Genomic DNA, 24681 nt, shown 5'->3' with positions numbered 1-24681 from the left:
TTCTTGAGCTCCCCCCTTGTTTCAACATCATCCCTTTCCCCTTTGAATTACAGTTTTCTGCTTATGCTATGTATAGGTGTCTTAACCGTGTAGCTCTAAAATACCCATTCAGATTGGGTAATCCCCATATGCCTTGTTCTACTGGAAGAATCAGCTTATCCCACTTGACTTGTCATCTTCCCTCACATATAAAGTCCTTCAGCTCTTTATTAATTGCTATCCACAACTTATCCTCTGATTGATAAAAATATGCCTGACCTGTGTATAAGGCTAAAGGGACTAAAAACATTTTGACTGCTTATATCTTACTATCCAGTTCCATATAACAAAGTTTCCATTTTCTCAGTTTTTGTATTATCTTTTGTTTATTCTCTTCCCACATATCCTTAGCTTCCACACCAGAATTAATTTTAATTTATACTCCTAAATACTTCATTTTATCATGTCCCCATAAATATGGATATTGCTGAACCAATTCAATTGTGGGTACATAATTTACCACAACTGCCTTTGTTTTAGCTTCATTAATTTTGTATCCTGAAAGGATTTGAAACTGTCTCAAAATGTTCCACAACACTGTAATGTCTTTTACTGGTTTTGTCAGGTATAAAAATAATATAATCTGCAAACAGAGACAACTTTTCTTGACTAACATATCAATTATATCCTTGAATTTCTGAGTCCCTTATTTTCTTTGCCAGTGGTTCTAAATATAATGGAAATAAGAAATGGGAAAGAGGACACCCCTGCCTGGTTCCTCTGCTCAAGCAGAACTCATCAGAGAGGACCCCACCCACTTTAATTTTTGGCTCTGATGCCTCATACATCTTCCTAATCAACCTAATTTTTCAGGAAATGCAAATGCTTCCATTGCCCTGCTCATGGAGTCCCAGCTTCCTCTGCCAAATGCTTTCTTTGCATCAAGACTCACCAAAAATAATGGTATGTTCTTACATTCTGCTTCCTTCTGGATCATCAATGTTCTCTTAATGTTATCAGATATTTGCCTCCCCTCCACAAAACCGCATTGATCCGTATCTATCAGTTTTGCCATTACTTTTGCCATTCCTTTAGCCATTACAGACAAACACTTCATAATCATGGTTTTGTATTGAAATGGGCCTGTATGAAGCTGGGTCTGATGGATCTTTACCCTCATTAGGTATTACAGCTACCACTGCTTTCTTCCAGGATGTTTGTACTTCTCCTTTTAAAATACTGTTAAACAAAATCTTCTAGATCTTTATCAGTTTTTTCCCTCCTAGCTTCCAAATTTCCACAGGAATACCGTCTATTCCTGGGGACTTCCCTGTAGATTGGTTATACATCACAATTTTTATCTCATCTCCTCCTATCCTAACCATTAGTAAGTGAGCCTCATTTGCATTTAACCTTGGAATATTTAATTATTCCATAAACATTTCCATTTGTATCTTTTCTTGATTTCCATATTTCTTGCTTTATACACACTTTTCATAGAATTTCCGAAATATTTCTAATACCTTAATAGGATCTCTTTCTTCTTATAGGCTCCCTGTGCTTGGTTACAGCCCTTTCTATTTTCTCTTGCCTGAGTCTTTGTGCTAAACGTTTTTTCTGCTGTACTGTTATTATCAATAAAACAGTTGCTTAACAGCAATCTTTCTAGACTTGTGTATATTATCGAGGTAATCCATTATTTTCTGCCTAGCATTCTGCAGTTGATCCTCTTCTTGTTCGGTGAGATTCCCCCCATTTTGCAATACTTTAACATTTGTCAGTCCCTCTAAATAATTCTTGTTACTTCTTAACCATAGCTCCCTTTCTTTTTTTCTACACTATTGTTAAACTCCACCTTAATTTTTTCCCACTCCCTAGCTATATTTTCAGAAGAAATTTCTATCTTGTCTAATAGCTCCTGAATAATCTACACTACCCATTCCTTAAATTTCTCTCTTTTCAACAGATAGGTGGGAAAGTGCCAGTATTTTGATATGCACCCAATAACTATTTGAGATCATGCGCCAGTAATAACTAAACTAAAAACACAGGGTAATGAAATAAAAATGAGTGCATATCAAGACCTTCCATTAAATGCACACATTCTTGTAAAATATAAATTCTGTCTAGCCTAGTCCAGTTTTTATATCTTGGGGAATAATATGTATATTCATGCCGAACTCTTATAAATGAATTGACATCTTCCATGCCAAATATTTTCATAAATTTCTTCAAAAACCTACCCTCCTTTGTTATACTTTCCCTTCTGGGTCCCTTAGACACATCTTCAATGTTACAAATCACATTCCAGTCCCCACCTATAAGTAATATTTTTTGCTGAAAACTGATTATTTCTCTCAGAATTGTCATAAGCTCCACTGCAGCAGTTTTAGGTGAAATATAAATACATCCCAATGTAATCATCCTCCCTTGCCAGTAGCCCCTTAGCACTACAAATCTGCCATTATTATCTTTTTTATCCGCTTCTATCACTATTGGAGCTCCTCTTGCAATTAATATAACTATTCCTCTTTTCCTTTGTTCTAGGTATTCCAATGAATAATCATCCTGAAAACCTTTCTTTATCAATTTCATATGTTTAGTTCTTTCTATGTGTGTCTCCTGTTGCATACCTACTTGCACTGTACATGTTTTTAATATAGTTCACTGCTCTTTCTTTGTTGTATTTAACTGTAAGACCGTACACATTTAAAGACATTACAGAAAGCATCATTGCATTTAAAAGTTATTATTCCCACCTTTTATGTACAACATCTTTTTTGCTAAATGTCTAGTTCCAGGATTGTGTGTTACATGCATTCACTTTTTGACAGGTTGAACTTTTATACAGTTGTTTCTTGCCATATCCATTTCAGCCTCTGTCACATCTTACAAAACATTTTGTTTTATTGAAAGCCCTCAAACAAAACAAAAAAAAAACTTATACCCCCTAAAACCTATCGGTGTGATACTAACACACAAAACTATGTACATCTTCAAATACTGAAGTTTTACCCTCCTAATAGGAACAAAAGTTCCAAACTAACAGCCACACTCAAAGACTTGAGTTAACCTAAAAGAAAGGTTAAACATGCTAGGATGCATGGTACAGCCTGTCCTTCTACTAAGTGCTAATTGGGTTTGTCTTTTATTTATAGCTTTCCCAGCTGAGGAAACCCCTGAATGCTTTCAGAGAACATTATCTCCTAGCCAGTTTCTCTTCCCAGTTTTTTCCTTTAGCCAATTACTCTCCACCAGATTGTAGCCAGTTTCTTTTTATCAGATTGTCTCCATGGAGACATGAAAACCATGGAACTAATGTCTTTTTATCAGATTGTTTCCATGGAAACACGAAGACCAGCTGCAGAATTGCTACTGAGCATACATGTATTGCTAGAAAAAAGCCTCATAATATTCAATTTTCTTTTTCATTTATTTGCTTACTCTTAAAATGTGTTACTATATCAGGCTAAGGTTCTTAATCCAGTCATTTCCCCATGCAAGAATGAAGAAAAAGCACATTAATTTTTATTTTGTCATGCTCTTTTAACCAGACTTTTTTTAACTGCATTGTCTACATTTCTTAAAAATGAAGAAGAAGAAAGAGAGAAGGGAGAAAAAAGAATAAAAGCACCTGTTTACAATTCCAATTACACTTAAAAATAACTGAGAAAACATTACTTTATAGCATGCAAAGAAAACCATACACTACAAAAATACTGTCAGTAAGAAAAAAATATTTACTTACAGTTAACTTTCTCCCTCTTCTTCCACTCCCCAAAGCATTTTTTAACATTAATGAAACAAATTAGGGAATATGCATTAAAGACCCTCACAAGTCCAACACATTCTGAAAAAGTCCAATATTTACAGATTTTCTTGTTTTGTCATATTTCATACATATAATTATTGCATTGTAATCCCACATTAAATTACTGGTTTTATTACCGTTCATCTCCAACTCCCAAATCCTGTTTCTGCTTCATTTTCAAAATTCTCTCAATTCTTCTAGTCAGCTGTCATGCTCACTTCTTTCTCTCTAACATTTTCCTTTTAAACATTGGAAAAAGTTTCACAGGTACTGTCTCTCTATGGTCTTTATTACCAGAAGAACAAGAAGTAAAATCTTTTTCTCTTTCACAGCTCACTTTTTGTTGGACAAATGTTTGTTTTTCCTCCTTAGCATGTACTTCATCAAAAAAAAGATTTTGTCCCTTCAGGGAAGAATACTTTGAAGACAGCTGGGTACACCAGTTTGAATCTCACACTTGTGTCTTGACATTCCCCAATAGTGAAATAAATTAGCTTCACTTCTGCCTGGTGTACAATGAGCAATCATTTTCCATAAATACTCTGCTGTCTCCCACTTTTAGTACTTTGTCCTTTTGCCACAGTTTATCAGAATCAACTCCTTCTGCTGGTAGAACTGCCTCTTTACTATTAAAGGTCTTGGTTGCTTTCTCATACCCAGGTTTGGAGCATACATGCAATGTGCCCTTTCAACTAACAATTCCTGCTGTGGAATACCAGTCCAGTTGCTTATTTGTGCTTTCATAAAATTAATGCCATCTGCTCTTACCAGCTTCTCTGATAGAGCTGAAAATCTCAGGTTTTTCCTACGTGCTCTGTCATCTAATTCTATTATTTCTTGAAAAATGTCTTCCTGAGCAGTCTCATATTCAGCCAGCATTTTCTTCATTTCCATGTCTTTTTTTGCAGCTTTATCACCTCATCTGAATATTTGTTTAAAGCTTCTTCCATTTTTTTCCAGCTTTTTGTTGTTTGTGTTGATGTACTCCATCAGTGTTTTGTTTATTTTAACCAGGTCTGTGTGTAGTTATCTTATATCTTCTTGTAGGTTACTGGAATTCATGTTTGCAGGTTGCAATACTTTTTGCTGAATAGCTACAGAACATTCCCCAGTCAGTTTTTCTTCTGCACTTTTTGTAGCTGTTTTTTCCAGATCCTCTGTATTTCTTTTTTCCTGGCATGCAAGCAGTACACTTACTAGCCACTTACTGAAATTTACCCATAAACAGTCTCACCAAAGTCTAATGGCCTTCTCTGCTGAGTTTCTGTTTTCACACTGGGAGAGCTGTTATTACTCAATTTGCAGCCAGCTTGGAAGTACCCATCCTTACCCCTTTGCCCCTTACTCTAAAACTTCACCATGCCCCTTAACCTTAAACCAGATTGTTCTATAAAACTAAAAGTTCAACTCCCCTCCCTAAACTTAAATTTCTATATTGCTCCCTAAACCTAAATCTCTGTTCCTGCTCCCTAAACCTAAAACTTCATTTCCCCCTCCCTAACCCTAAGTTTCCCTATTGCTTCTTAATCCCAAAACTCCCTTCCTGCTCTCTAAACCTAAAAACTCCAACCCCACTCAGTAATCCTAAATTCCACAATTGCAACCTAACTCTAAGACTGTCTAGTCTCTAAACCTAAAACTCCAATCCTCATTCTTAAATATAAAGTCCTGATTGCTCTCTTAACTTAAAACTCCATTTCCACTCTCTAACCTTAAAATCTCCCTCCTGCCCCTCATATCTCTCAATCTCTAACTGTGAGAAATCTGGACAAAGCTAAAAATAAAGGAGGAACAAAAGCCCAACATCAGGGACAGATTTTAATTATTGCTCTTATATACTTACAAAGTTACTAGAATAACGGTTTTGCATTCACATGCTTTTTTCCAAGGACTTTGATGTGTGAAACTCAAATGTATTTCATTATTTATGACTTAGATTCAAAAAGATTTAGCAGAAAACCACCATTTTTGTAAGGAACTGACCAAATATATGAGGCAACATTCTGGACATTCTGTGAAAATTAGGACAGTTAAGAGGTATGCTGCTCCCTAATTCTAAAATCCCCTCTCAGTCCCTAATCCTAAAATACCCCTCCCACTTCCTCCCTACAGCTGCTTACCCAAACTTATATCTGAGTTTCAGCATAAGTAGCAGAGTTGTTGTGCTACAAGGCACTTGAGTCCCTTGCTTTGGGACAGTGATTTTTGAGTGCTTGGCACTCAAGTGTATGTAGTGTGTCTATATCATAACATCAAAGTCGCAAAACTTCGAATCTTATAATAGCGAACCCAAAACCTCGAAGGCTGACAACAGCAAAGCCGCAGAACATTGAATTCTTTCCCAGGGAAAGAATTTGGGGGGCCATTTCCGTGGCTTCGCTATTTCCTCCACTGTGGTGCAATCTCGGAGTTGGTATATTTAAGTAGGGGGGTTGTGGGGGGCACAGCCCCCCACATTAGCAATAGTTTGTAGTGTTTGTCTGTTTCGTGTTTTGTGCTGGAACAGCAATTTTTTTCCAGGGAAAAAAATCACTATTCTCAGCTTTCTGAGTTTTCAGATTTCGAGGTTACCAGTTCGCTGTTATAGCATTCAATGTTTTTATGTTTCGATCATGTGATATAAACACTATGTAGTGACCCAATTTAAGTAAAAAAAAAGAATTCTGAAACACTAAGAAAACATATATAGCTGAAAGCTCATACAGCTTTAAAATGACCAAATATGTTTGATATATTAATAGTTTTGATGAGTTAATGAAAATTGGACAACTTACATTGAGAGAGTAGATGTGCATTACACAGCTAATAACCCTTCAAATGTTAAAATATTTCCAATGTTAAATTTAAATGGAACCATGAAGTACAGGCTGTTATGCAGTTTTAAAGTGCAACAAAATGATCTGAACAAATCCTTCAGAGACTGCTAAGATTTTACAGAAGCACTTGACACAAGCCTTTGCTTAATATACATCTCATGTTCCATTTCTGTGATCATATGAAACATGAAGGCATTCTAGAATAAATTCAAAGCTTTACTAGCTGAGTAATGTCAGTTTGATGAAGGGAAACATATACTATCAGAAAAATCTATGTATGGCACATATTGTGGAGACATACATAACACTGTGCTTTCTAAAGATGAAACAATTGACCAACCCTTAACTATGGTACTAAATGTATAATAATAGAAATAATAAACAAAACAGCCCATTAGAAGAACAGCAGGGTATTGCAGAGTACACAGGTAAATGAATGTCTAGCAACTCTCCTAGAAACAGGTATACTTTAATTATGGCTGTAGATTATGACATACAACTACTAAGCATTGATTTAAACAAAATGACCATAGTGGAAGATATCAAGCAAGGCATTTTATGAGCATGTACAAACAGACAAATGTCAGAGAGAAAAATGAATGTCAAACACAGACTCCAGGATGGCAAGCTTTGCTCAGAACATGTATAAAGTGATGAACGGAAGAAGTAACAATGGGGGTCAGATCTGACAAGAAAGAGGGCACAAAGACACTAGAACATAAACACAATGTAGTCCCTTTTATTAGACCAACACTGGCAGGAGACATGTTTGGATGTTCTTAACAGGGATACTGATTTTCCATTGTTCTGAAAAGAATACTGGTAAATCTCAAATTTGGACTGTTTATGAATAGGAAAAACATGCGATTTTCATGGAATTTGCCATTTTCAACAGAGAAATAATATTTATTACTTATAATATTGTCAGGCTAATACTGTCAGGCTTGGATTACTGAGCGCTCCTTGCTTAGAATCTGTTTTAATTTTCAATATATACTGATGCAAAAGGAAATTTTAGTGAAATCATTTTACTGACTGGAAATTCTTATAAAGCACAGATATAATTCTTGGATTTCATCTCATGTTAATGGAAAGAAAACCAAAAATCACTGTCCCTGGTTATGAAGTTACAGTTATTAGATACAGTGCTTAAATATTTAACCTTTGTTGGTCAAATAAAAGGTAATGCTTTATATCTCTGTTCCAGTGTTTTTATGTTTTCTGCCAGTGAATTAAAATGGGGTTTCTTAATTTTTTTTATTATTGATATGGCCCAATGTGGTTTGGATTCAACAAGCTGGAAGCCACATTCATAAATGTCATTCACATTCTGTATCAGATGCATAAGTGGAATATATTTTAGCCATGACATGTGACTCATTATCAGAATCATTCATTACTATACGTTGCATGGACTACAATGAGGAACACGTGATCATAGATTAAGTTTGCACATTCACTGTATGCTGTACATTTCAGCAGTATATCTGAGTACTGTTAGGCAGAGAATAAAGCCATGCCACACTTGGCCAGACACAGCTTTATGGCTATTCTGCCCTGAAAGTCAACAGTGATGTGAATGCTAGACAGTGGAAATGTATGGGGCATGGGCACAAAGCACAATTGTATGTCTGCCCTGCACTGTATGGGGTCATGTAGTAGGGTCCGAAACATTCCTGGAAACTGCATAGTGCTTTGTCTTGCTGACGTTTACACACACACAGACACACACACACACACGCACGCACGCACGCACACACACACACACACACACACACACACACACACACACACACACACACACACACACACACACACACACACACACACACGCACGCACACATGCACAAAATCTCTCTGTCAACCAATTGCACTTACTAGTCCCACCCATTAAGACTGGTTCTGGAGGTGCTCATTTCTTCATTATCAACAAATTATACTCAGGATAATGAAGAAGCTGATCTGACTGAGCCAACTGCAACTTCACTGTGAAGTAAAGAGAAGAAAGTATTTAGACAAAATAACACAATCATCCCTGTGTCACACACTGTTCTCACTTTTTACCAAGAGGCTGCTTCCTGAGTAATTCTCATTTTAGTTTTCATTGATTTCATAAATGACTTTGAACAAATGACCATAACTTTGTGATTCCTTTACATGGTGAGCATGCATTTTCAGTATATCATCAATATGTCCCTTCCTCGTACTCTGCCACTTTTGCTATGCTATTCTGAAAGAAACTGCCTTCTCACACACCAACTGTGGAATCATGTTTTAAGATGGAATTCATACTGAAACTTTAGACATAATGAGAGTATTACTAAGTAACAAAGTTGCAAGTTCATAGGTAGTTACTAGGCTACTGATCTTTGAGGAGATTGATATACTGGAAAAGTGCTCACCTTACAAATACAAGATGTAAGGTTTGAGTCTTACAATGGGAAGGGAAATTGGCTAGGCTTAAAATGGCATACAAGGGCAAATAGGCTGCCAATTAACTATGAACCTTAAGAAGCCTAGTCTTATGTTCCTGTGATAGCTTTTAGCCCTTATATTTTGAAGACAAATAGCCAAGAGAAGTGCCAAACAAAGATATGCTGGTACATATGCATGTTTCCCCTATCCATGACTGACAGGGGTGCTAAACTTGGGGGGGAGAGGTGGTTGTAGTTAATCTTCCATTCATCCAAACTTCAGTTGAATAGACTAAAAGAAGTACTCCGATTTATGTGGAGTGGAACATAGTTTCAAAGATGTGGCACTCTGTGGTACAAACTTATCCCTCTAACATATTCTATTTATTTTGCAAAATATATTAATCCCTTGGGTAGGTGTTTATGATACCATTAGACTTGAAAATGTGTAATAGATCTGACAAAACAGGGTCTGTTGAAATCTATACAGAAGGCAGAGGTCACCTCTCAGTAGCCTGTATGATACTGAGAAGAGGAAAAGGCTTTGAGATGGTAAGCATAGTTTTTATGATTTAGGCCCTTGCTTTTTTTTAGTGAGAAAACAATGAAGTCATTCCAGTTTTGACACGTTTGGGCAGGTACTTAGTGAAAGGGACATTGCACTCAATGACTGACATAATGAATCCTGAATATAGTTGAAAAATTAAATCCGGGGATTTCTGGGTGCAATACCATTACTAGTAGATATGCATTGCTCAATGAAAAAATGTTTCCTAACAACAGTATATACATGATGATGAAAAGACAATTCATTATCAACATAGGTTCCCAGATTCCTAAATATGGGATCAATTTTCAGGGGTGTGTTGTCAATGTACTAGTTACCAGGATACAATTATACACTTCTTGACATTTAGTTTTAATCCATGGTTTTGACACCAGCAATTTGATTGGGACAGGCCTTTTTGAAGGATCTTGGTTTCCACTGGTGAGTTTATAATGGCACCGAGTTTGTAATCATATGCAAACTTGGTTAGCCACACACTCTTAATATTAGGTTTGCCCTCTAAGAACCAAATGATGGACAGAAGTGATCCAAGGACTGAATCCTTGGCTACACCACTAGTGACAGGTCATTTGGAGGAGGTATAGCCACCCAGCATAACTTCCTGGGTTCATTTCTGATCCAGTTTGCTATTCAGTGAGTTACACAGGGATTGATATTTAGCTTGGAGACTTTGTCTGTGATACCCGAGTGTGGGATAGTGTTGATTTCTTAGCAAAGTTTAGATAAGCAGTGTGCATGGTTTTGTTTCAGCCATTACTTCAGTAACTTTTTTGAAGGTGTCAACCAGTTTAAGTAGGCAGGACTTGCCCTTGATGAATACAAATTGGATTGGGCTGAGAGTCTCCAGGTTACCTATATCCTTATATACTGATTCCATAATGATCCATTCTAAAATCTTACAGATGGTCAGGCTTATGGGTCTGTAACTACCCAAGTCAGTTGAAGCCCCACTTTTGTGAAACAGAATGACTGTTGCTATCCTCCATTCATCCTGCGTGAAGCCTGTTCTGAGGCTGATAGTGAACAGCTTCTGTAAGGAATTGGACATGTCATGTTTCAGGTTGATCAGTATGCAGCCTGGCATGTAATCTTGTCCCATAAACATAGCATTCTTGGCCTTAGATATTGTTCTGAGGACTTGTTCTTGGCTGATGTGACTAGATGGTGTGGTGTACTGTGATGTGAGAATATTGGGGGGAGAATATGACTATGTATTCAATTTTGCTATTATTTCCTTGTAACACTTTTACATCAGATATTCAAAATACCATTTAGTGGACGACATCACTTGAATGAGTGACTGTTCAAATTTCTGTCCCTATAAAAGTATCTTCAGACAAGAGACGACATTCATACACTGATGGCAGAAATCACAGATTGTTTATCATTTCATTGTAAACTGGGTGAGTGTACTGCTCCTGGGTCCATATTCAGACAAGACAATCCACCAGGAACATGAATTCACTGCAGTTGACCACACTGGATAAATGTACGTATGAAAATAAAACAAATCTAAGTAGTAGAAACGCTTGCTTTACTGCATATAGAAGAGCTTTTGGGAAACAAACACCCTTCATCAGTATTCCATATTCAGACAAGACCCAGGAACATCAGAGATAACAAGAATATAAATAATGTAAGAGTCGTAGAACACATAATTATTAAAAAAGATACAATATGAATAAATGATAGTTTATCTTACCTTGGTAGATGACGAAATATGAAAAACATTATATAAATATAGCACAAGTACTAGAAATAATGTACAAAGAAGAGAAGCATTTCTATTTCAATATTCACACAGGGGGGTCCCCCGAGGTGAGGCAGGGGCTGCGGCCAGGGAAGGAGGTCTCACTCCAGGGTAGAAGAGGAGGCCCCTAGGGGTTGGCTCTGATGGAAGCAGGGGCAGCATTACAATATGCCAGAATCAAGATGCAGCACAATATGCAAATAAATCTGTTTAAGTAAAATTAGTGAAAAAAAGAGAGAGAAAAGTAGAGAATATGTGCCTTTACAAACACACACGCTGAGTAATTAGTTCAGTGCACGTTTTTATCTTGCATGTGGAAAATTATGGGGTTTTTTGCCCCTAAAATGGGGTACCAAATAGGGTAGTGACACAAGCACCAGATGAACCATCTATGTGTTTGTATCTGTTCTTTGTTTATGAAGAATTTGAAGAATGACACTTCAGAATTCATGTCATATGTCTAAGACAAATATTATTTAATCCCAAAACATAACTGCCAATATTGTGAGCCAACATTAATTTGGTAAATATTTTTCCATAGCTTTGATAATATTCAACATTTGTGTATCAGATGTGCAAAATACCGTCTATGGGACCTCATCTGATGAGTGAATACACTGTCTTTGCATAAATCTGTCTCAAAAGTAATTTCATATAAGAAAAGTCATTTTGCACTGGAACTGTAAAATCATACCTTAAGCCAGAATTATGCAGTGGCTCCTAAAAGTTAATAATACAGATAAAATTAAATGAGCATTCTGAAAATTTCGTCTCCAGCATTATACATGTATACTTTATTTGGTTATGCCTTTGGTTCTATGTATTTTTATACAAATCTATGTGGTTTAATCTAATTACCTAATATTCTTTTTCTGGTTTCCTAGGTTTTCATATATGTCATCAAGCTTAAACATTCTGGAATAGCATTTGTTTGAATTTAGCTTGGGGAAGTTGAACTTACTGATCATTGCTTTTCAGTTGGAAACCACTTATGGTACAATGATTGTGCACCATTAGCTATCCCTTTATTTTGGGACATTTATCCATTCTTCAAGTTTCTGTAATCATAGAGTTGGTATATATAAATTTAAGCAGCTGTCCCCTCCTAGGGGTGCAAGGAAGCTTACTCCTTGCAAATAAAGTGCTTTAATTTTGTTCTTCTTTTTTGGTCTAGGCAAGTTTATGACTGGTTGTTGTTCACTGGATGTAACCTAGCCTAGACGTCAAACAGGAGGTTCTTTCCCGTACTTGTCTGGTGTCTGTTTTGTTTTTTTATTGGATTGATTAATTTGTTTTGCCAGATCTTATAAATGAACCAAGTTGAGTATCAAAACTGTTGAAACTGGTTTTATTTCTGATCAGGGACTAAAACAGTCCATGGACATGGCAAAGTAATAACAGTCAAGTAATGATTTGTGAATGGTTTGCTATTAAGTCCATCAGCAGCCTATGGATAGCTTTTGAAACTACTTTTAATTCTACTTGATTTAAAGTTTCTCACTTTAATCCATATTTTCTCATTTATGTTAACATTTGATATATTGTCTTATAGAAACTATCATGTCTATTTTATAAAGTTCATGGTGACACAGACAGATCCACTGCATTTGCCATACCACACTATCACTAATTACAGGAGAGTGTAACAATGTCCTGGGAGACAGTGAAGTCCTTAGCCTGGTCATGGGTGTAAAAAAAACAAGCACCAGCCTAAGAAAGGGGGACTCACAATAACAGGAGGGAGGTTACACTGTTGGATCTCATTCCTAGGGGGTATTCATATTATAATGAATGCCAGGGAACCAGACAATACCGAAATTATGATAGACATATATGGCCACCATATGAAAAGCATAAAAAACAACCACAGAACCAGTTTTCCATTGATGAATGATGCTATGTAGATAGACACCTGAATTTTCCCAGTAGTATGAATTTAGTTGTAAAAAGATGGCCTAGATTGTGATAACTCATTATATTTAGTCTTGCTGCTGGGAAAGATCAGCTGTCCACATGTTAATGAACTTTATTATGTAGCTCCAGAGTAATCATTCCTGCCAAGCTATGTTCTTGAAGGCTAACTACTACACATGCTGGGCTCTACTGTACAGCAAAAATGATGTCCCTCACCTGATGATAACTGAATCTATCTGCCTTATTGGATGTTTAAATGAACAAGGATGGCAAATAACATTCTCAGTGAGAAATAACTGTCCACTGTAATAGTCTAAGAGGAATACCAGACCAGACTTCTTACCTGTGAGAGCTGGATTATGGGGAGTGACTTTTTTCCCCTTTTGCCTATTGGCCATCAGTCCTCTCCCTACAGGATGCCCATTTGTTTTCTAGTGGTGGGGAGTATCTAGATCCAAGCTATCTGGAGATGTGTACACACAGACATCATGGTTGTTTGCACCCTCACCAACCTTCATAGTTTTGAGAACAGTTTTAGTATGAAAGGCCTAAATCCACTACTGGTTGTGATGTGTGTATTTATGTCATTGCAAGTATTGCCTATGTTGTTTGGTCCATGCAGGCATGCTCCTCTGAATTTGCATACAACAGATATCATGAGTGGTTTGGATGGTCACACCCACTTCCTCCTTAAACCTTTTGCACTCATCCTGACACCCCCCCCCTCCTCCACAGAGAAGCTGCGCTAGCTGAGCAGTAACATGTGATTTCTGACTCCACTGTTCATCCTCCTGAGTGTAGGCATGCTCTGTGCTACCTGAGCAGTAGCATGTTGTCTGGCTCCACCATACATCCCCCTAAGTGTAGGCATGCTCTGTGCTACCTGAGAAGTAGCATGTGATATCTGGCTCGACCATCCATCCCCCTGAGTGTAGGCATGCTCTGTGCAACCTGAGCAGTAGGGTGTTGTATGGCTCCACCATACATCCTTCCCCCCAAGTGTAGGCATGCTCTGTGATACCTGAGCAGTAGCATGTGATGTCTGGCTCCACCATCCATCCCCCCTGAGAGTAGGCATTCGCAGTGCTACCTGAGCAGTAGCATGTGATGTCTGGTTCCACCATCCATCCCCCTGAGTGTAGGCATGCTCTGTGCTACCTGAGCAGTAGCATGTGATATCTGGTTCCACCATCCATCCCCCCTTAGAGTAGGCATGCTCTGTGCTACCTGAGCAGTAGCATGTGATGTTTGGTTCCACCATCCATCCCCCTGAGTGTAGGCATGCTCTGTGCTACCTGAGCAGTAGCATGTGATGTTTGGTTTCACCATCCATCCCCCTGAGTGTAGGCATGCTCTGTGCTACCTGAGCAGTAGCATGTGATGTTTGGTTCCACCATCCATCCCCCTGAGTGTAGGCATGCTCTGTGCTACCTGAGCAGTAGCATGTGATATCTGGCTCCACCATCCATCCCCCTGAGTGTAGGCATGCTCTGTGCTACCTGAGCAGTAGGGTGTTATCTGGCTCCACCATACATCCTCCCCCCAAGTGTAGGCATGTTCTGTGATACCTGAGCAGTAGCATGTGATGTCTGGCTCCACCATCCATCCCCCCTGAGAGTAGGCATTCTCAGTGCTACATGAGCAGTAGCATGTGATGTCTGGTTCCACCATCCATCTCCCTGAGTGTAGGCATGCTCTGTGCTACCTGAGCAGTAGCATGTGATGTCTGGTTTCACCATCCATCCCCCCTGAGAGTAGGCATGCTCTGTGCTACCTGAGCAGTAGCATGTGATGTTTGGTTCCACCATCCATCCCCCTGAGTGTAGGCATGCTCTGTGCTACCTGAGCAGTAGCATGTGATGTTTGGTTTCAACATCCATCCCCCTGAGTGTAGGCATGCTCTGTGCTACCTGAGCAGTAGCATGTGATGTTTGGTTCCACCATCCATCCCCCTGAGTGTAGGCATGCTCTGTGCTACCTGAGCAGTAGCATGTGATATCTGGCTCCACCATCCATCCCCCTGAGTGTAGGCATGCTCTGTGCTACCTGAGCAGTAGGGTGTTATCTGGCTCCACCATACATCCTCCCCCCAAGTGTAGGCATGCTCTGTGATACCTGAGCAGTAGCATGTGATGTCTGGCTCCACCATCCATTCCCCTGAGTGTAGGCATGCTCTGTGCTACCTCAGCAGTAGCATGTGATGTCTGCCTCCAACATCCATCCCGCTGAGTGTAGCCATGCTCGTCTTCCTTGTCTGTGCTGTCAAGAACCTTCCCTGCTAATCAAACATGGGTTATCTGTCTTATAGTTTTCCCTCTATGCCATTGCTGTAAGCTATAAAAGAACGAGATAATGTCAATTACTAAAAATTAAAGTCACGGTGAAAAATGCACTAAAAGATATTCTTGGTAATAATATAAACACAAAATAAGTAGCCTATCTAGATTGGGCATTAACTTTTAATGAAATAAAAGTAATGCTTTGGCATAAACTGTATATAGGACTCAAGGATGCTGGTTCAGCGAGATTAAGTGCATTAAGCTAACTATATCTTTATTTTTATTTATTTTATTTAACATTTGTTTACCAGGATAGTTCGACTGGACAACATGTGTCTGTTTTCAGCAGAGTCCTAGGGAGAAAAGCTCCACAAATTACAAAGTGAGATGAAAAGTTAAAAGATGTAGTTAACAAAGTTTAACAGTAGTTGAGAAAAAAAAAAGACATATTTAAGTAATATTAACAGTCCAACAAAATAAAATGCCTATGGTGACAACACAATTGCATAGTGAGGATAAGTACAGAGTTTGTACAACTGACATTGCAGTAAGAACAAATTCAAAAGTATTTACACTATATACAATATGTCTAAGTGGAATACAAGTCAGTAGAACAGTGTTAATCAGAATCAGTAATGAGTAATACCTTGTATTTTGTGACATATAATAAAAGCAAACTATTAAGCATTAGATCTACTGTTAAGATAGTAACTAGGTTAATATGTTGTTAGGGGAGAAAACCACTACAAGTTCTGAAGCAGTGAGGAAATGTTAGTTGTACTGCAGCTCTCGTCTGGACTGGTAACTATGTTATGTTATATCAGTATAACAATATGTTATACAAACACACAGCAAAAATCATTTAGGTATGAAATATATAACATATCTTGGTGACACTTGGGATTTATTTTTAACATGGACTTCTACCTAACTGGTCAAGCACAATTATTTTTTGCTTTTTTTCAGAAGCTAGAGTGGATTTTACTTAGCTGTAAAGAGGGAATATAATGGGATAAAACATTATTCTCTCATTTAGAGTTATATTTTTCATTTCCAATTCAATCATGTACAAATAACTTGACTGCTCACCCCCAACCCGTTGCAGTTTCTTAAGCAATTACCTTGTCAGATCTAAGAACACCAGTTGGTTTAGCCTTGAAAAAGTTGAGTTATACAGTGCCGTTATACTGTTAAAACTGAAGTCCAAAGTTTCTGTTGTAGGTGGAAGGCTTTCTGGAACACGTGTTGCTCCCAGCCCTGAACAGTCATAGCTTTTCTCTGCAACAACCTGCAAAATAAATATGTTGCTATAGTAAATGCATACATTTTTCATTACACACTGTGAATCACTTACTTCATTAAGCATGGAATGAAAAATGAGATGGATGTATTTTTCATGATACATACATTTTATTTGCTGCTGACTGGCAATTAATTATTTTTGTAGATTACACTGGAATTTTTCATTTGGTTCACTGTGGACTGTTCTCATTCTCCATGACGTTTGATTTGCAATTATTCTTGGGTTATTGGATCTTTATGCGCAACTACTGGTTGCTGGTTATAAATATTTCACATTTATGAAGTGTATGTTTAAGTACAAAGTATCAGAAAGGTTCAAAATATGAAAAGACGCAAAGTATACACATATTTACAAAAGTCAAGCGTATTATACACTGCTTTAAGACCCAAAAAAGCCTGTCATTTATGATTCATCGTTTTGACTGTGTGTGATGCAGACATAGCATAAAAACTGTTGGCAGAGTAGAAGCCATGGATTACATAAGCTTATTTTGTAGCTGGGTATGCAAAACAGGATCAGAAGGTTTTCTTTTGAAGTAACTTTAATACTTCCACTCTAAAGATGTTATAATCTGTGATGCTGCAGATTTCCTTTGAGAGTTAGTCCCACAACGTGGGCCCAAGGATGGAGAATGCATGGGCTGTAATAGAAAGGGAGTTTATGGGCCTAGTAAACAGTGGCATTGTTGCCTTAAGAATGAAGTTGATAAGGGGATTGCTTTATTGCCAACCTCTGAATTATAGGGTTTTTGAGTAAATATAGAGGGCTTTATGAATAAGGCCAAAAGAGAGTAAATCTGCTCTGTATTTTAACCACTTAGTTGATATTCTCAGTGCTACGTGTGAAGAGGCTGAAAGAGCATATTTTACTGGTGAGAATCTGTAGGTCTTTGATTTTTTTTTTTCAACAGGGACATATATGCAAATATTGGATATACCCAAGTTGAGGCTGCAGGGCATGCCTTTCTTCTGGAGTGTGGTGGTGGGAGATTTTATGGCATTCAAAGTGGGATGACTATATTTTGTCTTTCATATTTTTGATCTATAGACATATTTATGATAGCATCTAGGGTTACACTTAAATATTTGAAGCACTAGACCCCTTCTATGGGTTGGTTATTGAAAGACATAGGTGTCAACATTGGTGATGATATTTGGGTCTGTCAATTGGGAAACATACATACAACTGAATTTTCCTAATGTCAAATATTTTTTTAACTAACAGAAGAGATCAAAACTCATTTGATCACTTTTGCCAGCATTATGTCTGTGGCAGATCATTAAGAGTTGTGATTGAATAGTTTGCCCTTTCCCCACTGCAGAGAGAACTTATATATATATATATATATATATATATATATATATATACATATACATATATATATATATATATATATATATATATATAAATACATACATATATATATATATATATATATATATATATATATATATATATATATATTTATAGATATATATATATATATATATATATATATTTCAGGAGATATGGAGCAGGGAAGTGCAGGGGGCTGACCACTTGGAAAAAAAACATTTTTTTTTCATTCTTCGGGATCGATGTTTAGCAGTTTAATGTTTGTGTATTCAATACTTTGAATACACACACACACACACACACACACACACACACACACACACACACACACACACACACACACATTTTATATATATATATATATATATATATATATATATATATATATATATATATATACATACACATAGATACAGAGGTTTACTTATGAGCGAATGCACATTTGGTTGACAGCTGTTAAGTCAACCATCTGACCAACAGGTGTCTGAGATTGAACAATTCACGGGTTTCGGGAATATGCCCTTCCCCATGTTTGTGTGATCTCAGAGTTAGTATATATAACTATCGAGGAATGTGGGAGCGGGCTTACCCCGCTGCAAAAACAATGTTTTTCTTTGTTTTTTGCAGTAGAATTGTTTCTCAATGCATGTGAAATTGCACATCAATGTGATTTTATTGCACTGATATCTATATATATAGACAGATGGATCTATCTATCTATATATATATATATATATATATATATATATATATATATATATATATATAGAGAGAGAGAGAGAGAGATGGATCTATATATATATATATATATATATATATATATATATATATATATATATATATATATATATATAATTATATCATGTAAGGTCAAATACACAAAATGTATATGTGCGTGTGTGTGTGTGTGTGTGTGTGTGTGTGTGTGTGTGTGTGTGTGTGTGTGTGTATGTGTATGTAATATATAAAATATGATTTCACTTCATAATCTTGAAATGTTGAAATATCGAATTTCAGCATTCCGAGACCATGAAGCCGAACCATTCACAATATCGAAACCCACAATCACGAACATACATACACCATACACCACATAACACACACACCATTTCACCCACAGCACACAAACCACACAATCCTATAGTACATATAAGCAGGAGGGCAAGCCCCCCTGCACCCCCCAGGTGGGGGGCTGTGCCCCCCTTTCACACCCCTTACTTATATATACCAACTCCAAGATCGTACATAACATTAAAAAAAAAAACTCACACCATGGCATTCTTCACTCGCTCACACACAAATACACATCACACATACATAAACACCAACAAGTCCAACATTCACACTAATACTTACACCTCCCTACCCTTAACCACACATACAACGTACAAAAACACACACAAACACTCACTCACCTGCAATTTCAGGCATCATAACACTACACGCAATATACCAGAAATGCATAAGTGCGGATTCGAGATATTCAAATTCGCTCTTATGCACTTTCGTCAGTCTAAATTTTCAGCTTCATGGTCTCGGAATGCTGAAATTCAGTATTTCAGCATTTCGAGATTATGAAGTGAAACCATATATATATATATATATATATATGTGTGTGTGTGTGTGTGTGTGTGTGTGTGTGTGTATTTAGACACACACACACACACACACACACACACACACACACACACACACACACACACACACACAGATGTATATAAAATTATGAAAGGTTGAATATAAAAAAGGGAGAACCTCAAATGGTTGTACACAAAAAATGAGCAAAGTACTAAATATCATTAAGATCTAATCACAAAATATTAAATACTTCTTTACAACCTAAAAAAGCCCTATATCAGTAAACCCTGAGCTGCAAATTCTAGATCAAGCATTGTCTTAACAGTGATGCTATTAGGGAAAGGGTTACTTCTCTACAACTTGAAAAACCCTGTATTAGTAAACCCAAGCTACAAAACCCAGGTCAAGCATCATCTGAATAGTGTTACTGTTAGGGAAAGAGTTACTTCTCCATAACTTAAAGACTTATATTAGTAATCCCCAGCTACAAAACCCAGATAAGCAATAGTCAGAATAGTGGTTCTGTTAGGGAAAGGGTTTACTGCTCTACAATTTTAAAAAGCCCTGTATCAGTAAACCCCAGCTGCAAAACCCAGATCAAGTATTGTCAAAATAGTGGTATAATTATGGAAAAGGTATTCTCTAATGTAATGTATAGGGCTGGGATTAATGGCAGGGATAGGGTCAGTTTAGCACATGATTAAGTATTTTCCCCCATGCTCACCCTCATTTATACATGTTTCCTACTTAAGTGTTTGTAAGTTTAAGTTGTAGGCCATCATTGGCTATTTCAATATTTAATTTACTGTCTGTGGGTGGCCTGATAATAACATCATTAGGCACAGTTTAGCATTAAAAGAGCTGTTCATTTTCTCATTTACAAATACATGTTCATGAATGTTAACCGTGAACGTTTTCAGAGTAGCTAGTTTATTGATTAATATTTGGGGAGATCTGTAAACACATTCAGTAGCATTTAACCCTGTTATTAAATATTTTTTTTATCTGACATCGCTGTTTATCACAGTTTATTATTTCATTATAGAGAATCTACTTAGAGACACTCCAGTGAAACAGCTGACAATTTGATAGGAGTTGAGGAAGAAACAATATGAATGGTTGAACATTGAGAGTAATATAACTGATATATCAAGGAAAACACTAATACAAAACAGGAGGAACTGTACATATTTAGTACTGGCATTTTCTTTACAAAACAGGATATACAGAAATTAAAGAAATTCTCAATTATCTCATACTGGATGGAACTTGCATCTTAAATGCATTTAACAAGATTCATCTACGAGAACAACTAAGTTTAAGTTAACTGTGTCCAATTAACAACAAACTCGAAAACTTTTTTTTTTTTTTAATTTTTAGATTATAAGTCATAGAACTAACGAGACAAAGGTAAATAGAAGAAAATCTGCTTGCAATATTAAAATGACTGTTGTAGTGATCAATACTGAATAAAGTCTAAAAATTAGTAGAAGGGAAACAGAAGAAAAAAATTTGGAGAGTTAAAAAACTGAGGAGGATACTTGGTTGAATATTTATTAAAGTAGCTAAATAATAATGATATTTGGGTAGACAGAGCTGACGAGAGAACACAGCTTGATATGTGGAACACTTAAGAACAAGAAAACAAATTAAAAGAAACTGGGTATAAATTTGATTACATTAGAATTTATCTCTCTGGCACAGAAAGGTAGCTGTAAAACAGCAAGACTGGAAAGTGGAAAGGTGACAAGTCAGCATGGCGCCTACGAGCTCCTGTCTTGGAATGTGACTGAACTGAGAAACAAATTGAGTGACAAAGAATTTTAATATTTTATGTCAGGTCATATTGTGAAATTAGAAGAAATATGATTACTAAATAACACAACTTTAATTTTATAAAATGGGATTGATGGGTATAATACTTGAAAAAAACGTGGCCATACAAAAGAAGATTAATAACTATGGCAAGGAACACACATGCCATATCTTCAAAATGAATCAAATGAATGGATATATATGCATATTCTGGTGGGGATAAATATTCAAAATGAAAAATATTATGCATCGAGTACCTTTATTCCATCAGAGAGTAGAAGGGAGTTTGAAGATAAAGAATGGAACAATAAGTTAAATGAGATAATATGTAACATGTCAGTCAAAGTAATATGTTATATGTCAATCAATGCAGAAATGAAATTTATATTAGTAAATAACCTGAAATGTCACACGGGATCATTGCTGATTATTCTCTGTATTTCAACAAAAATAAAGAAAGATTTGCAGTGACAGGATGCTACAGAAAACTGGGCTTGATGTAATAGGGTTAGTTGAAAATATGATGTCAGCAGTCTAAAAGGGAAAACGGTATATTAAAATGATGGGCTTACGTGTATTTTGGGTAACTCTGGTTCAATTATATATTATACCATTGTGGAAAAAGAGAAAAGGCCTACCTGCTGTTAAATCAATCAAAAATAGGAAGTAATCACTTACCTATAGCATTTGAATTGTAAGAATAATATAAAAGAGAAAAAATAAAAAAGTAGAAAGGAAGATATGTAGGAAAGAATGTTTCAAAAATAGTTCTGCAAGATATAATTCGATCTGTTGTGGGTATAAAGATAATAGATACTGTGAAGGCATAAAGTAAGATAAAGGTAAAACTAAACATTTAAACCGAATGAAAATGTTGACATATGATGTATAAAGATGGGTAAAGAAAAAAGGAAAAAACAGATAAAGAAAATCATTTAAGATGATTTTTAAAAGAAAGGATATGGATGGTTTGATAAGGAATATAACAACATAAAAAATAGTATTCGTAAAGATTAAAATGTTGGCTAAACACTAATGATAGAATGTATTAAAAATTATGAAGATAGGCAGAAACTTATATTAATCCAATGAGAGAAAATGCATACATTTAAAATAAGTTGAACAAAATGTTACAAGCTATTGAGTGTAACGTAAATAAGGAATTTTTGGAGGCTAATAGCAATAGGGACACAGAAAACAATGAAAACAAGACTTTACCAACCCAGCAATAAAACATGTTTGGAGTGCTACAGAGAGAAATTTAAAGAATTACTTGGTCACCAGCACTGACAATGATGAGGGACACATCAACAAACTACTGAAATATGTCACAGTAGGTAAAATAGAAGAGATTTTATTTAAGTTAAAAATTTTAAAAAAAGCTCCAGGTTGGATGTGTTTAGCAGATGAGACACAGGGTTAAAGCATTTAGCTGTTAATTGGCAGCTTTTTTCTAATCCAGGATTTGAGTCCATTAGCCTTCATTTGCCTAATTTTGTGATGTTGTACGAGTCACTTAGTCAGCTAACACTCCCTCTGGAAAAGGAACTTTGGGATCGATTGCCCAATGCAAATAAATAATTACACACATGCATACATACATATATTTAATATATTGAATGAAATTCCCAAAACAAAAAGGGGCAGGATACCAATTTTTGGGGTTAGAAAATTCATTTTCACAGAATAAGAAGTCAGTAATTGTGGTTCCTAAAAAAAAAGATGATAGAAAGGATTTTAAAATATACTATTTAATTACTTTATTGGACATATCCTTAAAATATGTTTTCAATAACATTGAACTAAGATTGGATTCTCTAAAGACAGGTTTTCTAGAATTACATTTTTCATGTAGTAAACACAGGCTGACTTTGTATACATGTTGCCTATTGCAATATTTGACAGAAAGATATTCTGGGATAAGAAAAGTTAAATGCCATATACATTGATTCACAGGAAGGTTTTAATACGCTAAAGCCAAATTATGGAAAATAATATTGGAATGAGGGTAGATCGGATACATATAATAAGATCACTTTATAGACAGAAATAGGATTTGTTTTGTACTAATACAACTGGCTGTCTTATAGAAATCTTTACTATAGAGACATGAGTAAACCAGTATTATATGTCAGACTGTTAACTATTTTTAGTTTATATGGATGAAGTAATAATGAAACATCCCAGTTGCATAAAAACAGTATAAGGGTAATGAAGGAAAGATGTGCGTTATTTCTTACCAGAACAACCTAGTGAAGTCATCTTTGTCAGGTTATGGACTGCTTTGATTTTAAACTTATGCAAAATATTGTCTTACTTTAGCCTTCTAGTCCAGGTTATGCTTAAAAGGGGTCCCTACCCAGTTAACAAATGTGCAAAAAAATGAAAAGAAGCTAAAAGATAAAGCAAAACAGTGACAGGACTTGCTGTTAAATCAACTACATATAAAGTTAGTGGATAGTGTTTAATAAAAAGAAAAAAAAAACAAGATTATAATATTTTAGTTAAAAATTAATTTTATTTTATGTATATTTCTTTACAGGGGTAGTGCACTGATCGATATTGACCAATCTCAGGCTCAGCATGAGTGAAATATAAACCATTTCACAAACATAAAATACAGAAATGTTAAGCAATAATAGAGCAGTTCAGACTAAATTACACAGAAAAATGTGTATATACATTCCAGTGAACAAACAGTGCAATGTACAATCAAGCAGAGTGAAATGTGCCGTATATACATTAATTTCTAAAGTGGGTCATTCTCCAGTAAATCTTGAGAGAGAAGAGTTCCAGAAAAGAGACAGGTTAGGTGATATATCTCGGGTTGAAGCAGGAGCATTTTGCTGGGATGAAAAATGCTTTTTTGAGTTGCATTCTGAATTTGGAATAAGCGCTGATTTCCTTAATGCCAATGGAGAGAGCTTGCCAAAGAGTAGGTGCCTGAGATTGAAAAGCATGTGTAGTGCTGTGGAGGTTGGTAAGGAGACTTGGTGTAGCTTGTTAGTAGTGTCTCAGGTTGTATGACGGGGGCTTTCTGTGAAGTCTAGCTGCAAGTGGAGTCAATGTGAGGAGATGGAGTAATCTGCAGAGGTGGGATCCTAAAAGTAGGTAAGACC

The 24681-nt window shown here is 36.3% G+C and overlaps 1 protein-coding gene across 2 annotated transcripts in view; it reads right to left on the bottom strand.

Moving 5' to 3' along the window:
- CD180 (CD180 molecule) overlaps positions 1 to 24681 on the bottom strand; it is a 401296-nt gene that overhangs the window by 70095 nt on the left and 306520 nt on the right. For both annotated transcript variants that reach the window (XM_044063742.1, XM_044063741.1), the window contains exon 3: positions 16653 to 16819. In XM_044063742.1, coding sequence (XP_043919677.1) covers positions 16653 to 16819 — 167 coding nt within the window. The remainder of the gene's footprint in view (positions 1 to 16652; positions 16820 to 24681) is intronic.

The sequence above is a fragment of the Protopterus annectens genome, chromosome 2.part2 (assembly GCF_019279795.1).
Source record: "Protopterus annectens isolate FY-2018-M chromosome 2.part2, PAN1.0, whole genome shotgun sequence".
In the NCBI taxonomy this organism is placed as follows: Eukaryota; Metazoa; Chordata; order Ceratodontiformes; family Protopteridae; genus Protopterus; species Protopterus annectens.
Note: the sequence above shows the minus strand (reverse complement) of the source record. Positions and strands in the feature narration are given on the sequence as shown.